This window comes from Phyllobates terribilis, unplaced genomic scaffold, assembly GCF_046119375.1.
Source record: "Phyllobates terribilis strain yellow unplaced genomic scaffold, ASM4611937v1 Scaffold_7__3_contigs__length_470593459, whole genome shotgun sequence".
NCBI classification, from domain to species: domain Eukaryota; kingdom Metazoa; phylum Chordata; class Amphibia; order Anura; family Dendrobatidae; genus Phyllobates; species Phyllobates terribilis.
Genome location: NW_027362767.1, coordinates 89,758,613 through 89,775,969, shown reverse-complemented (window position 1 = coordinate 89,775,969; position 17,357 = coordinate 89,758,613). Strand labels below are relative to the sequence as shown.

General features: G+C 43.0%; 1 protein-coding gene across 1 annotated transcript in view; it reads left to right on the top strand.

Moving 5' to 3' along the window:
• SNX6 (sorting nexin 6) overlaps window positions 1-10,940 on the top strand; it is a 34,149-nt gene extending 23,209 nt beyond the window's left edge. The window contains exons 12-14 of the mRNA XM_073638959.1: window positions 3,653-3,812; window positions 8,688-8,773; window positions 10,606-10,940. Coding sequence (XP_073495060.1) covers window positions 3,653-3,812; window positions 8,688-8,773; window positions 10,606-10,659 — 300 coding nt within the window. The 3' untranslated portion in view covers window positions 10,660-10,940. The remainder of the gene's footprint in view (window positions 1-3,652; window positions 3,813-8,687; window positions 8,774-10,605) is intronic.
• Window positions 10,941-17,357: the final 6,417 nt, after the last annotated feature.

Here is a 17,357-nt window from a genome sequence, read left to right as displayed (position 1 = left end):
TGAATCACATATTTCAGAGATTTACATGGAAACTCTGGTGTAAGTGCTCAGCGCAGAGTGCAGGATAAATGTGTGCCGAGCCATACTGCGATCTTTGGGAGACATAATAAACAAATCAGTAGCAGGTGAAGAATTGGTTTTATTTATTTTTTTACGCCGTTCCTAGTGTGATATAACTGATTAGATTACTTTATTCTTCGGGTCGGTGCGATTACAGAGATACCAGATTTATATCGGGTTTTTATGACTGACAGCTGTCACACACAAAGAGACGCATTTTTTTTGCAAAATCTAGTTTTTGCATCGCCATATTTTGAGAGCTATAATTTTTCCATATTTCGGCCGACAGAGTCATGTGATGGCTTGTTTTTTGCGGGACGAGTTGACATTTTTATTGGTACCATTTGTGGGTACGTGACATTTTTTGATCGCTTTCTATTCCGTTTTTTTGGGAGGTAAAATTAACAAAAACCAACAATTCAGGAATTGTTTTTTGAGGTTTTTTTTTATGCCGTTCTGCGTGTGGTAAAAGTGATCAGGCAGCGTTATTCTTCGGGTCAGTACATTTACAGCGATACTACACTTACTGTAAATTTTTTTATGTTTTGGCGCTTTTACACAATAAAACAATTTTATAGAAAAAATATTTTTTTTGCATTGCTTTATTCTGAGAGGTATAACTTTTTTATTTTTCGGCTGATGGAGCTGTATGGTGGCTTGATTTTTGCGGAACAAGATGACGTTTTCAGCGGTACCATTTCTATTTCCATTTTGCTTTTTGATCGCATTTTTTTCCACTTTTTGTTTGGCGATATGTGGAAAAAGCATAGTTTTGTGCTCCGTTTTTTATTTATTTTTATTACGGTGTACACATAAGGAGTTAATTAGTGTGACAGTTTTATAGCTCGGGTTGTTTCGGACGCGGCAATACCAAATATGTGTACTTTTTTATTTTTGCATAACTATATGGATTTATCGGTTTAATATTTTATTTATATTTTTATTTATTTTGTATTTTTTTTTTTAACAGTTTCAAAACATTTTTTTTCCTTTTTTTTACATTTTTACTTAGTCCCTGTATGGGACATTAATTTTTATTTTTCTGATCCCTGATCTCATGTAATGTAATAGACATATATTACATTATATGAGATCTTCACTGACTGTTTCACAGTCTCCTGTCTGGCATCAGCTACAGGCTGAAGCCAGACAGGAAGGACACCATATATGGCAGAGCTGGAGGCGGTCATGTGACCTCCAGCTGCCATAGCAACGCCAGGTCCTGAAAGCAATCAAGGGGTCGTCAGAGAGGTAAGTGGACGACCCCCTCTCCTGCTGTCTCCTATATGCCGCGATCACTATAGATCGCAGCATATAGAAGACAGCAAAGGGTTAACATCACTGGGACCTGATCTAATCGGGTCCCGATGATGTTCCCTGTCAGAGCTAACGCTCTGCACCGCTCTCACAGCGCTTGCAGGACCCAGGGGGTCCTGAGCACTGCGAGACCACCCACCGTTTTTAAACGTCCGCGCTGCACAGAGCCCAGGCAGCGCGGACGTTTATCTACAGTGGGCGGTCGGGAAGCGGTTAAATTCACGTCTAGCTGGCTTAGTACAATGTCATTAGCATATTAACAAGTATCATTGTTTCCTAACGAAGAGAAGACCACATTCAGTTTTATACACTTAATAGTATGTCCTTCTTGACCAGCCACAAAAATACATACATTTATAAGTCAACATAAACACAATAGTGCATTTCTTTTGGCTTAACAAATCTAATCAGCTGGCTGATTAAGATTAGTCAAGTGTGCAAGGAAAAAATTAGATTAGCAGTGTGTGCATGAGATTTCAGAAATCTCATTCAGTTTGCTGGTGCTGTAAAACATGTGAACAAGTCCTAATCGAGAAGTCAGATATTTTTAATCTGTGAGGAAGGGGGAAAATCCAGATGCTGAGACCCCTACCAATTACAAAATGGAGAAGTGAAAGGTAAGTGCTACTATCCTCCGACACTACTCATTCCGGAAGTCTATGAATTAACAGTGATGGAGGAGGACAGCACTCAGCTCAGCACTTCTGTTCCTCCTTTTGAGGAATCATGGGGTTCCCAGCATCTGCACTCTTTTGGTCTACATCGGTGTGTCCCAAACTGCAGTCCTCTTGGCCCCCAACACATCATGTTTTTTAGGATTTCCCCAATATTGCACAGGTGAGAGAAGCTATAGCCATTTCTGATGCCTCTTGAGAATAATTTCATCACCTTTGCAATGCTAAGGAAAACCTGAAAACATGATGTGTTGGGGACCATGGGGACTGGGATTTGGGAAACACTGGTCATGTCAAAGGTTTTTATTTAATGATAGGTAGACTAAGGGCTCAATCAGACGTCTGAGCACAGACTTGGCGCTTCTCTCCTGACCTGAGCGTTAGGCCACGGCCCCACTATCAGTATTTGGTCAGTATTCGATCAGTATTTTTCTCAGGAGTTGTAGCCAAAACCAGGTGAGGAATAATCAGAGAAAAGGTATAATAGAAACAAGTCACCAATTCTGCATTTATCACCCACTCCTGAGAGAAAATACTGACCAAATACTGATAGTGGGGCTGTGGTCTTAGCGCTTCATACGTCTGAGGACGCGATGTTATTGAGCTGTGACCGGCCCGTGCTCTGACCTCTGCATGAGCCCTTTATTAGGCAATTGAAGAAAGAATTTAAGAGCGCTTGTCTGCAATCTCTACTAGGCCTCCAACACCGATCTACTGATCTACTTGTGTCGTTGGGCCGTTATGCTGCAGTTATTACTGAGCAATGCTTTGTGCTAGTGATTAGATGCTGCAGGATGCTTCACACCATCTGTCATTGACCCAAACCACCGTCCACTACCTGACGGATGCCACTGCTTATGGTTGGAAAGCATCTGCAGCGTTCACCTATCAGAAGTGCCCTCCAGATGAACCTCATCCCTTCATGTGTGTCTGTGGCATTGCAACTGGTTAATTTACTAGGATTATGAGAACATTATACAGTCATGGCCAAAAGCGTTGGCACCCTTGAAATTGTTCCAGAAAATTATTGCAGTTACACATGTTTTGTTATACACATGCTTATTCCCTTTGTGTGTATTGGAACAACACAGAAAAAAAGGTAAATTGGACATAATTTCACACACAACCCCAAAAATGGGTCTGACAAAATTGTCTCCTTTCCAAAATTGTGGGTAAACCACTTTGTTTCAACCATGTGATGCTCGTTCTAACTCACCTGTGGCAAGTAACAGATGTGGGCAATATGTAAATCACACCTGAAACCAGATAAAAAGGGGAGAAGTTGACTCAATCTTTGCATAGTGTGTCTGTGCGTGCTACACTAAGCATGGAGAGCAGAAAGAGAAGAAATAAAGATTAACAAAACATAACAGCAACATAAAAGCAAAACGTGTAATTGCAATAATTTTCTGGGAAAAATACTTCATTTTCTGGAACAATTTCAAGGGTGCCAACATTTTCGGCCATGACTGTATATGGAGAACAGAGCCGCCCTTTTTCTTTTCCCATTGTTCAAACTCCAAGCGGAAACAAAATCTTCTTAATCTGTTTTCTTCTTCTTCCAATTAATGACGTGTTTACCTTGATTTTCTCATTTCCAGGATTTGTTGTACAGAAGATCTCGCTCTTTGGTAGATTATGAAAATGCCAATAAAGCACTAGATAAAGCCAGAGCTAAAAACAAGGATGTGCTGTCAGCGGAAACCACTCAGCAGCTGAGCTGCCAGAAGTTTGAGAAAATCTCTGAATCTGCAAAACAAGGTGAAGGGGGAAAAAACATATATGTATCTGCCAGAAATGGCTCGGTGATTATTATATTGGTCAGTGATGGCCCGGTGTATGCAGGGGGTTCCTTCTATGGACTGGATAGTATCAAGTGGATGGTAATCTCTGTGCACTGCACCAATCCAGACCGGGGCAAGGAGTCTTGTGGTTTTTAAGAACTGTTGCGGACAGAGTTGCTTAATTACATTTTTCCGCACCGTGGGTGACTCCTAATGTGACAAATACTTTTGCAAATTTCCATTATTGCACATAATCCGTTTTTATGTCATTTCTTCCTGAAGGCTTTGAGCATGCTTTTTTTTTTATATAACCCCTTACGAAGACATCTTGTACATAACCATCTCCAAGCATTTTTTTTGCTGCTTCCAAAAGAGGATGCATAAGGCGCCCCTGCCAAGGATTCAACATAGAGCTGTTCAGTGAGTGCTGCATAGAGGGCTTTATTTGGTATTCTCTCACTCTGGGCTGGATATATCTCAGCTCAGATGAAGAGGACACAGCTGTGCAGGCAGATCCGTCCACGTCTCATAGAAATTCATCTCAGCCTTCCTAAAGCTGCCAACAATATGAACACAATTATACAACATCTGCCAATCCAGAGGACACCAAATAAGCCACATTTACACTGGCCGATAATGGGGATTAAGCGCCTCCAGAAAGTTGTTTTTTTGTTTTTTTCCCCGATTGACTAATAATCTAAACAGGCTGCGAACCATGAACAAAATAAGCAAAATTTTTGTGCGTCCGTTGAAATGATTTATGAGCTTGCTTGAAATCCTCATACTCTACAGCACATCGTCCTTTATAATCAGAACATGCGCTGCCGAGAACAAAATATATTCAATGCGTATTAATTATTGTTAGTACATGGAAATGTGTTCTAACCAGGTTATTAAATGACCCACAATCAATTTGCATGTAGTCGATCAGTGGGAATGCAGCCTGAGACTTCATAGGATGAATCCCTACTTTCCCATGCCCCCGGTGCCACTTTCCCTACTCTGAGATTTTTCTTTGGGTCTGCTGCGCTATTTTTTCCACAATTTTGGATCAAATCTGTGATGGAGTCTCGTAATCCAGATGTAAACATGGCCTAAAAGAAATGGAAAAAGATGGACTGGTAAGTATAGGAAAAAGAGATGACTTTGGATTGTCAGAGAAAAAAGAAACGCCATCCTCCACAGAGGGGAAAATAAGTGGATGGGAAATTGCACAGCATTTTTTTATGGAAGAAAACAGGAAAGAGGAATTCCAGCAGCCATCTGATGGAGGCAGTCACAGCGACTTTGTGGATCAAATTCAACATCTGTTTATTTAAAAAAAAAAAAAAAGAACAAGAGCCAAGTATTTTAATAGGGTTTTCTGTGCAGAAAACAAGTCTGCAGTCACTGATTGCAGACTGCGGATTCATGACTGTCACGATTTCCATGTATCGTCGCCATCTATGTGATTGCAAGTATGCAATTTTTCATTCACATTTTCTATTGTGAGAGGCCAGTTGAGTCTAGCCGACACGTGACCACTAGTCTCCATATCACATACGTGAACGACCACGAGAATCCTGACAGTATGCACGTTGCACACTGCTATGATACGTCATTCTGCCGTCACGTAAGAGCAGTTGCTTACATTTCAGTCCAGAAAACCCCTTTTTAATAAGCAAATCCTCCTGTAATATATTTACATATAGATATTATAGACATTTAGTTTAGAAGTCGAAGAGCAGGCTAATGGGTATAGAGAAACCAAACTAATGGGAGGGACAATCCTCTTTAACCCACGTATATTAAAGGGGTAATTTTTTTACTTCTGTTGGCAAAGCACCACCGACGTCCTGGCGGTTACACTTTGTGCGAGAGAGAGCGTTTCCTATGTTGGCGCAACATCAGGATTGTGCATAGGAGTCTATTCCTATTCTGTACAGTAGGTACGGAAAGTATTCAGGCCCCTTTTAAGTTTTTCACTCTGTTTCATTGCAGCCATTTGGTAAATTCTAAATAGTTAAATTTTTTTTCTCATTAAAGTACACTCTGCACCCCATCTTGACTGCAAAAATTTCTACGTTTGTTTTTTTCAAATTTATTAAAATAGAAAAACTGAAATATCACATGGTCATAAGTATTCAGACCCTTTGCTCAGTATTGAGTAGAAGCCCCCTTTTGAGCTAGAACAGCCATGATTCTTCTTGCAAATGGTGCAACAAGTTTTTCACACCTGGATTTGGGGATCCTCTGCCATTCTTCCTTGCAGATCCTCTCCAGTTCCGTCAGGTTGGATAGTCAACGTTGATGGACAGCCATTTTCAGGTCTCTCCAGAGATGCTCAATTGGGTTTAGGTCAGGGCTCTGGCTGGGCCAGTCAAGAATGGTCACAGAGTTGAAGCCACTCCTTTGTTATTTTAGCGGTGTGCTTAGGGTCATTGTCTTGTTGGAAGGTGAACCTTCGGACAAGTCTGAGCTCCAGAGCACTCTGGAAGAAGTTTTCATCCAGGATATCTCTGTACTTGGCCGCATTCATGTTTCATTCAATTGAAACCAGTCGTCCTGTCCCTGCAGCTGAAAAACACCCCATAGCATGATGCTGCCACCACCATGTTTCACTGTTAGAATTGTATTGGGAAGGTGATGAGCAGTGCCTGGTTTTCTCCACACATACCGCTTAGAATTATCACCAAAAAACATACCGCTTAGAATTATCACCAAAAAGTTCTATCTTCATCTCATCAGACCAGAGAATCTTATTTCTCATAGTCTGGGAGTCCTTCATGTGTTTCTGAGCAAACTCTATGCGGGCTTTCATATGTCTTGCACTGAGGAGAGGCTTCCGTCGGGATACTCTGCCATAAAGGCCTGACTGGTGGAGGGCTGCAGTGATAGTTGACTTTGTGGAACTTTCTCCCATCTCCCTACTGCATCTCTGGAGCTCAGCCACAGTGATCCGGGGGTTCTTCTTTACCTCTCTCACCAAGGCTCCTCTTCCATGATTGCTCAGTTTGGCTGGACAACCAGGTCTAGGAAGACTTCTGGTGGTCCCAAACTTCTTCCATTTAAGGATTATGGAGGCCACTGTGCTCTCAGGAACCTTGAGTAATGCAGAAATTCTTTTGTAACCTTGGCCAGATCTGTGCCTTGCCACAATTCTGTCTCTGAGCTCCTTGGGCAGTTCCTTTTAGCTCATGATTCTCATTTGATCTGACATGCACTGTGAGCTGTGAGGTCTTATATAGACAGGTGTGTGCCTTTCCAAATCAAGTCCTATCAGTTTAATTAAACACAGCTGTACTCCACTGAAGGAGTAGAACCATCTCAAGGAAGATCACAAGGAAATGGACAGCTTGTGACTTAAATATGAGGGTCTGAGCAAAGGGTCTGAATACTTATGACCATGTGATATTTATGTTTTTCTTTAATAAATTAGCAAAAATTTCCACATTTCTGTTTTTTTTCAGTCAAGATGGGGTGCAGAGTGTACTTTAATGAGAAAAAAATGAACTTTTTAGAATTTACCAAATGGCTGCAATGAAACAGAGTGAAAAATTTAAAGGGGTCTGAATACTTTCTGTACCCACTGTGTATCACCCTGGACAGAGAAGGGGTGGCTTTGCACTTGAAATAAATCAGCAGACTGTCCCCCAACCCCTTCACACACCGCAACCCCTGCCGACATGGTGGGTTGTCTAGTTGTTGGGAAGAAATTGGGGGAGCTGCAATTGTTTTTGGTTATCATATGAGCATAAAAAATTGTGATTGTTACAGTGTATTTACACTGACATGAACGAGCGTTCATCAGAACTCTTCTGTGCATAATAATCTGTGTAAATAGGCTGTCGATTTGTGCAGCACAAAATAACATTATTCTCTGCAGCACATTGTTCAGTGTACATCCTTTAGCTTGCTCTGCTTGTGTAAACCATATTAAATGATTGGCAGTCTGTAAATCTTTTTCTGTCGTTTAGTTTTTATGAATCAATAATATACATGAAATTAAGAAACTTCTTAATAACTTATCAGTGAAATCTGCTTCTTTCTTCTTTTGGCACCTCATTTATTCATTAATTCTCAATTCACGAGTAAAATCTGCCTTCAGTGAACCCGGACTTCCCTGTTACTGAGATAAGAGTTGACAGTTGGTGCTCATAAAGTTCTATGGAGAATTGTAACTGGTTTCAGGAGAACTTGCAGCAGAATGTCTGTCTGTGTCTGACTCTAGCTCCTCCTACTCTAAAGAGATGACAGTTGGTGCTATTAAAATTCTATAGGGGGGAGGAGTTAGAGGCAGACTGTGGTTTCAGGAGAACTTGCAGCAGAATGTCTCTGCCTCTAGCTCCTCCCCTCTATAGAATTTTAATAGCACCAACTGTCATCTCTTTAGAGTAGGAGGAGCTAGAGTCAGACACAGACATTCTGCTGCAAGTTCTCCTGAAACCACAGTTACAGTTCTCCATAGAACTTTATGAGCACCAACTGTCATCTCCTATCTCGGTAATGGAGAACTCTGTCTTTGTTGAATACGGATCTTACCCATGAATTGAGAATGAAGGATCAGTCCAGGAGGAGAAAGGAGCAGATTTCTTGGATATGATTTATTACTTGTTTCTTGTTTTCATGCGTACTGTTAATTTATGAAATAAAATGAGGGTTATTTTTTAACACTTGTTTGACCCTAGCCTGCGAGAGGCGCATGTAAAGCTAAAATGCTTAATGCTCTGAGCGCAGGGGAAAATTCCAGGGTTCGTTGTTGGGATGAATATTATTTGTTGCACATCTGTGTGCCAATGACAACACTTCCTGTACTGTGCCAACTTGAATTTATTTTTCATGTGTTTATCAAGTCTGGATTTTGTTTTTCCAGAACTCATGGACTTTAAAACAAGAAGAGTTGCTGCTTTTCGTAAAAATCTAGTAGAGCTTGCAGAACTGGAACTTAAGCACGCCAAGGTATACATTCTCATTTCTGCGGACTTTGTCCATTTCCTCTTTCTTTTTGTTCCTCCGTGTCCAGGGCTTTCATAACACCCCAATAATTGTTACTATGGTAAAGCTCTGGGAAATCTGCCAAGCTACGCGCTTCTGAGAAGTGTCCTAGTGCAGAACAACATGTTAGCAATTGTTAATCCTGACGTATTCGCTCTTTGAAACAATCAATCAGTTGTTTCCTATTCTTTTTGCTCTTCTACTCAGAACACTGCTTCGTTTCTGACGAATACTTGGAACCCTAGTGATAGAAGCTTGTGATGTACTATGCATCTGTCATGGCAAAAGCATCTGAGAACTAGATAATACAAGGGCTTATTGTTCTACTCGGGGCTCGCTGCAAAATCTGCGTTTAGTTGCAGTTTTGCAAACTGAACATTTGCACAAGAAAAATTGTCTTTTTTCTGCAGCATGCATACATATTATTTTTTTTTTTAAATCGAATGCTGATTTTCGCCTATAAATCAAGCGCAGAATCCACAGCACTGTGTGAACATACCCGTAAAGTGGACATGTTAGTTTAATATGTGTATTATTGACTGATAAGCAAGTTTACAATTGGGGTTTACATAAAAATTTTTGTTCGCTATGGGCTTCAGTGTATTTGTACAATGCAAGCCTAAAGCTGCCCATCCACAGTAGACTCATGTCGACTGAACGCGCCAGTATCGACAGGTTCTGCCGACAGTCTGTGTATGTAGGCATCGGCCGACTGATAGTTGGGAGAGATGTCATCAGGCAAGTCTGATTTCGAACTGCAGATCGCATTGTTCTCCTTGTCAGTCGTACAATCTTTTGGATGACAGCCATCTAAGGTGTATGACGGCTTAAGAGCAGTCCGTGCACGAGATTTTTGACGTTGCAGGGTTTGTAGCTCTTATCTTTGTCTTTGAAGCTGATTTCAACTTTAACTTGATCATTAAAGGGGTTATCCTACATTGTTTTATTTTCAAAATAACTAACGGAAGCAATACTCCCTTATCTTACTGGTGGATTTTATTTAAGATGGCTATGTTCTGGGATATAGAAGCTGCAGGAGTCTACATTTTTAATGAAACCCTATTGCAAATATGTTTATTGTACAAGAAACCTATGCATTTAAATGGAACCTAGAAAAATGACATTTACCTTCAGATATAGGATTAATCTGCAGGTAATTGGTGTTAAAATGCTGCCTTACTGAAAATGCGGCTACTAGGAGAAAATGAAGTTATTTCCTCCATGAGAGCCGCTGGCTTTGTTATGGGAGCATGAATGGAGCAATTACAATCGCAGCTCACAGCACTGATCATTCTTTCCAGCACATCTGTGCAGAGCAAGCTATCAATCAAAGTGTCGGGGAATCCTTACAGTCACCATGTACTGAGCGATGACTAATTGCTTCGGGGGTGACTGAAAGCCTCCATGACTGAAAGCTGGCGGATCTCGAGAGGAAAAAATTTAATTTTCTCCCAGTAGCCGCAGTTTCATTAGGGCAGCATTGGAATACTATTTACCTGCAGATTAACCTTATATCTGCAGGTAAATGGCATTTTTCCAGGTGACAGGTTCCCTTTAAGTATTAGAAAAAAAGCAGCTGAAAAATACACCTGTGTGCCAGTTATTTATTGAAAGTATTTTATGGATTTGCACCATTAAGCATGAGACCACATGTTGGAGCGAAACTCTGCCCACCATGATCCACAGGATGTGTTTTACAAGCCATGGACCTGGGGCGGGTGGACACAGCTTTAAGATTTATTGATATTTGTGGTGTTGATTGATCCTTTCCTGCTTTTGTTCCCTCTCATTTGCAGGGTAATTTGCAGCTGCTGCAGAGTTGCTTGGCTGTGTTGAATGGTAAACCATAAAGCACACTCCGTCCTAATTTGAGTTAACCAGACCCTCCTGTCGCCTCCAAGAGCTGCCACGTTTTCCATGAATTGGTCAAATGGGAATTCCCAGCTGCGGAGGAGGACCCCGTACAGACATTGGGCTACCTCCATGTCAGAAACAGCACTGTGCTGCAAAGCCCACACTCGGTGTATCCACATGTACCTTTATTTAGTCATTGTACGCTTTCTAGTACGTCACAGATACAATCGCCCTTTATTTTATTTTTTGGATGCAATTAAATGCTCTGTGTAATGAATCGTATTACATAATGCCAATTTATTTACCAATGTATGTTACTCTTGGATGATGTTCGACATTCACGGTTTGAATGGATTAACATTGCCATTAGTTGTTCACGTCGTATATCCTTGTCCAAGTTCCATGTAATGATTTTTCTTGACTTTTTTTTTTTTTTAAGCCTCTGTTTATCTTGATTTACTGAACTATATTTTTTTTATTAAACAGTTTCTTAGATATTTCAGAGCGTTTCCAATTATCTTTTTACATTTTTTTTTTTTTTCAGTTCATAACGCTAACGCATCAGTATGTATGCCTTAACTTGTAGACTTCTCAAATATTGTAAAATAAACTGTGAATCCAATGATTTTTTTTAATTGACCTCGTCCTGGTGTTCCCTGATGTAGAGTAGATGTCATTACTGGCTGTGTAGTGTTCTCACGACTGAAACATTCATTTACTCCTGAAGCTTCACTGCGCTGCCTGTGTGAGATTCTTCGCTGTTCAAGCAGAAATAATCCAAAAAGTGATAAACTTTTTATTATCCATTAAATAAGCTTTATTTTTATATACAATGGAAAAGATCTAACTTCAAAAATGGTCAAGTAGATGAATAAGCTTTTGATGATGGTAGTAACTTATAATTTACCCATCTGGTAATTCCAGCCCTTAGAGGCATAAAGATTGTGGAGGAAGAAGGAGCTGCTCATCTTGAGAAGCATGGTTGTTTATTTTGTTTGCTATATGAAGAACAACTGTGGCCACAATGGGGGATATTATTACTATATGGGGCCACCATGGGGACATAACTGTATGGGATCAAATGGGGGACATTATTACTGCATGGAGCCACAAAGGGAGACTTTACAACTGTATGGGGCCCAATGGTGGACATTATTACTGTATGGGGCCACAACGGGGAACTTTACAACTGTATGGGGCCACAATGGGGGACATTACTGTATAGGACCACAATGGGGGACTTTACAGCTGTATGGGAGACCTTATTACTGTATGGGACCACAATGCTGGACATTACTGGATGGGGCCACAATGGGGGAGTTTACAACTGTATTGGAGACATTACTGTATGGGACCACAATGGGGGACTTTACAACTGTATGGGACCACAATGGGGGACATTATTACTGTATGGGGACACAATGGGGGACTTTACAACTGTATAGGACCACAATGTGTATGGGGGCAGAAAAACTGTATGTACCTACTACTGTAGGTACCTGAGGAGGGAGGCATTACTGTTGTATTTTTGCACAAAGATGGACAATGCTACTGTATGGGGACACAAAGGGGAGTTTTACTATTGTACAGTGGCCATGAACATTAGTACTGGATGGGGGCCTCAGAGGGGGACACGTCTCATGTGAAGCGGTCACTACGGTAATATATCTTCTTTTTAGAGGTTCTGTTACAGTGAGGGAAACAAAAGGGAGTCACTATTACTGTCTAGGGTATCTGGGTGCACTACGGCACTTTTTTCTTTTTATCCACCACAGTGTATAAGTGGGGGGAAAGATGGGGAGTGCGCTCTATAACAGCTATAGATGTCTGTGTGTTTCATTCTACAGAGATGAGACGTAGTTAAAAGAAAATAATTGAAAGTGAATGACTTTATTTGGAGACGCTACCGGCAAGTCGCTGTATGTACCTGTACGTACTCTCATGCATGGGCTGCAGAGCACCTGTGTATAACTGACGCCTAATGCTACACGGTGAATGGAGGTAACATTAGTTTTCTGCAGTCACTCTATGCACTCCTGTACTCCCCGTGCAGTCGCATGACCATATGCAAGCGATTTGCGGTCACATGCTGACTAGGCTCTCCCCACATTTCTCAATAGAACATGACTGCCCATTTGCACAGGGAAATTGTGTCTGGGCATTGTGCACTGTCCCGATTAGACAGTCTGCAGTCACACAGAGTGACTAAAGACATTTCTTTTTCAGACTGCTTACAGTATAATGGCCCCACATAGTGCGCCATACATAGGGCTGCCACCAGGAATTTCAGGGCCCCATACTGGCAAAATTTTCGGGCCCCTTGAGACTCCACCCCAGCTTCACCTCCACCTTGCGAACCTTCTACAGTCCCACCGCCCACTGTTGGAAAAACTCCACTTCTGTACCACGTCCTCACCAATCACACATTACCAGTTCCTATCGAACACCAGATCACATACATAGGTAGCAGCTTTTTTTTTTTAGCCAAATGATTTTTTAAGCCGCCATCACCACAACAAGGAGACTCTTTGGGTACGTGCCCATGGTCAGTAGCTGCAGTGGGTTTGAAGCACCGTGTTATGCAGCGTCAAACCCGCAGCATCCAGATGTTACAGCATAGTGGATGGGATTTCTCAAAATCCCATGTCCACTATGCGTCTCTGGGCACCTGCTCCACACCCGCGGAAACTGACATGCGGTGCGTCTTTCGGACCCGCAGCATGTCAATTTCTCTTGTGGATCCACATGTGGACTTTCCCCATAGACTAACATCTATAAGTAAAGTCCACATGTGAAAAAAAAATAAAAAAATTGTGCCGCTCATTTGCATAATGAGGACTGAAGCCAAGCGGCTATTCCGCAGTGTCTGGGCCACAGGTGGCTCCTGACCGTGTGCACATACCCTTTTAGGCCGGGCCCTACTCTACTCTAACCTATTAATTATTTCTTAAAATGTCCAGTACTCTTTTTAGATATATTTTTATTTATTTTACTTTAAGGGAAGGTGTCACATACATTTTTTAAAATGACCAATAATACCACATAAAGAGACAAATACCATCACACCATGACCAGACCACATATTACCACCACATAGTTATCAAATAATACCACATACAAGGAACTAATCCCGCCACACCATGACCAGGCCACATATTACCACCACATAGTGACTGAATATTACAATACTAATCATTAATAAAAAAAAAAAAAATACTAATATTACCATAAGTGCCATTATACACAGGACCTCTGTGTATAGTGTACAGGTAATAGACATCACCAGTAACACATACACAGGAGCTCTGTGTATAGTGTCAGTGTACAGGTAATACAGAGATCACCAGTCACTTTTTACACAACAGCTCTGTATGTAGTGTACAGATAACACACTGACTCACTAGTGACATCTCTAGTTGAGGTCCTTCATCTTTGCTTTTCTTCATCCAGTGCAGACCGCCATCACTTCTCCCAGCCAGGACTCGTCTCTGCAGAAAATAAGTTATCTAGAGCAGGGTTCCCCAACTCCAGTCCTCAAGGCCCACCAACAGGTCATGTTTTCAGGATTTCCTTAGTATTGCACAGGTGATAATTACATCACCTGCACAGGCAATAATTACATCACCTGTGCAATACTAAGGAAATCCTGAAAACATGACCTGTTGGTGGGCCTTGAGGACTGGAGTTGGGGAACCCTGATCTAGAGCACCGCTTCCAAAGCACACTCCCCAATTTTTCCCTAACTTCACAAGATTAAGAAATAAAAACGATATAGTGCTGCCCTGCACAGTAGCAGGACCCCTCACAGAAAACTGTATCCTCAAAAATAAAAAACATCACCGCAGTAAAAATATCCATAATTAGCCCCTACAGTAATAATATCTCCCATCCTGGCCCCATCCATATGTTCTCCAACCTGCTCCATGTGTCCCATGATCCTGCTCCATGTGTCCCATGATCCTGCTCCATGTGTCCCATGATCCTGCTCCATGTGTCCCATGATCCTGCTCCATGTGTCCCATGATCCTGCCCCATGTGTCCCATGATCCTGCCCTTTATGATCTCCCATCCTGCCCCAAATGATCTCCCATCCTGCCCCAAATGATCTCCCATCCTGCCCCAAATGATCTCCCATCCTGCCCCAAATGATCTCCCATCCTGCCCCATGAGTCTCCCATCCTGCCCCATGAGTCTCCCATCCTGCCCCATGAGTCTCCATCCTGCCCCATGTGTCTATCCTGCCCCATCTGTCTCCATCCTGCCCTATGATCTTGCCCCATCTATCTCCATCCTGCCCCATGATCCTGCCCCACCTGTCTCCATCCTGCTCCATGATTCTGCCCCATCTGTCGCCATCCTGCCCCATCTGTCCCCATATTGCGGCTTGACGCTTTCATTACAAAAAAAAGTTTCTCCTTACCTGGCCCCGACGCCAGGCTCTCCTTCATGCATTTGAGGTGCGGACGTGTTGGCGCATGACAGTGACGTCACACGCCGCCCTGTGATTGGCTGCCGGATTTTAACTATTGCCATGCGGCTTCTGAGAACGCACATTCAGTATTGATCCTGCCGCTGGGGCCCGATGAGCAGAGGGGGGCCCAGTCTAGTAAGTGCTGTAATGCCCTGATGGTGGCCCTGGCCATACAGTATAATGGCCCCACATAGTGTACCACACAGTATAATGGCCCCCACATAGTGCTCTATACAGTTTAATGGCCCCAAATAGTGCGCCATACAATATAATGGCGTCATACAATATAATGGCCCCACATAGTGCTCTATTACAGTTTAATGGCCCCCCACATAGCGCTATATACAGTTTAATGGCCCCAAATAGTGCGCCATACAATATAATGGCCCCAGATAGTGCTCTATTACAGTTTAATGGCCCCCCCACATAGTGCTCTATACAGTTTAATGGCCCCAAATAGTGCGCCATACAATATAATGGCCCCACATAGTGCTCTATTACAGTTTAATGGCCCCCCACATAGCGCTATATACAGTTTAATGGCCCCAAATAGTGCGCCATAAAATATAATGGCCCCACATAGTGCTCTATTACAGTTTAATGGCCCACCACATAGCGCTATATACAGTTTAATGGCCCCAAATAGTGCACCATACAATATAATGGTCCCACATAGTGCTCTATACAGTATAACGGCCTCACATACTGTGCCATACAGTATAATGGGCCCCACATAATGCTTCATACAGTATAATGGGCCCCACATAGTGCTTCATACAGTATAATGGGCCCCACATAGTGCGCCTTACAGAATAATAGGCCCCACATAGTCCTCCATACAGTATAATGGCCCCACATAGTGCGCCATACAGTATAATGGGGCAGGGTGGTCCCGGGCTGAGGAACCCTCTAGGATGCCTGTATTCGTTGTACAAAGGAGTGGTTCCGGGCGGAGGACCCCTATATGTTGTCTGTCTTCTCTATACACAGTGGTGGTTCAAGGATGAGGACCCCTCTGGGATGTCTGCATTCTCTATACACAGGGGTGGTCCCTTGCGGAGGAGCCCTATATGTTGTCTGTATTCTCTATACACAGGGGTGGTCCCAGGATGAGGACCCCTCTGGGATGTCTATTCTCTATACACAGGGGTGGTCCTGGGCGGAGGCCACTCTAGGATGACTGAATTCTCAATACACAGGAGTGGTCCCGGGCGGGGGACCCCTATATGTTGTCTGTATTCTGTATACACAGGGGTGGTCCCGGGAAGAGGACCCCTATATGTTGTCTGTATTCTGTATACACACGGGTGGTCCCGGGCGGAGGACCCCTATATGTTGTCTGTATTCTCTATACACAGGAGTGGTCCCGGGCGGAGGAGCCCTATATGTTGTCTGTATTCTCTATACACAGAATCCCAGGCTGAGGACCCCTCTGGGATGTCTATATTCTCTATACACAGGGGTGGTCCCAGGCAGAGGACCCCTCTGGCATGTCTGTATTCTCTATACACAGGGGTGGTCCTGGGCGAAGGACCCCTATATGTTGTCTGTATTCTGTATACACAGAGGTGGTCCCGGGCAGAGGACCCCTATATGTTGTCTGTATTCTCTGTACACGGGGGTGGTCACGGGCAGTGGACCCATATATGTTGTCTGTATTCTCTATACACAGGGGTGGTCCCGGGCGGAGGACCCCTATATGTTGTCTGTATTTTCTGTACATAGGGGTGTTCCCGGGCGGAGGACCCCTATATGTTGTTTGTATTCTCCATACACAGGAGTGGTCCAAGGCTGAGTACCCCTCTAGGATGTCTGTATTCTCTATACACAGAGGTGGTCCCGGGCTGAGGACCCTTATATGTTGTCTGTATTCTCTATATACAGGGGTGGTCGAAGGCTGAGGACCCCTCTAGGATATCTGCATTCTATATACACAGGGGTGGTCGCGGGCGGAGTCCCCCTCAAGGATGTCTGTATTCTCTATTCACAGAGGTGGTCCCGGGCTGACGACCCCTATATGTTGTCTGTATTCATTATACACAGGGGTGGTCCCAGGCTGAGAACCCCTCTGGGATGTCTGTATTCTCTATACACAGAGGTGGTCCCGGGCTGAGGACACCTCTGGGATGTCTGTATTCTCTATGCACAGGGGTGGTCCCAGGCTGAGGACTCCTCTAGGATGACTGTATTCTCTATACACAGGCGTGGTCCCGGGCGGAGTAC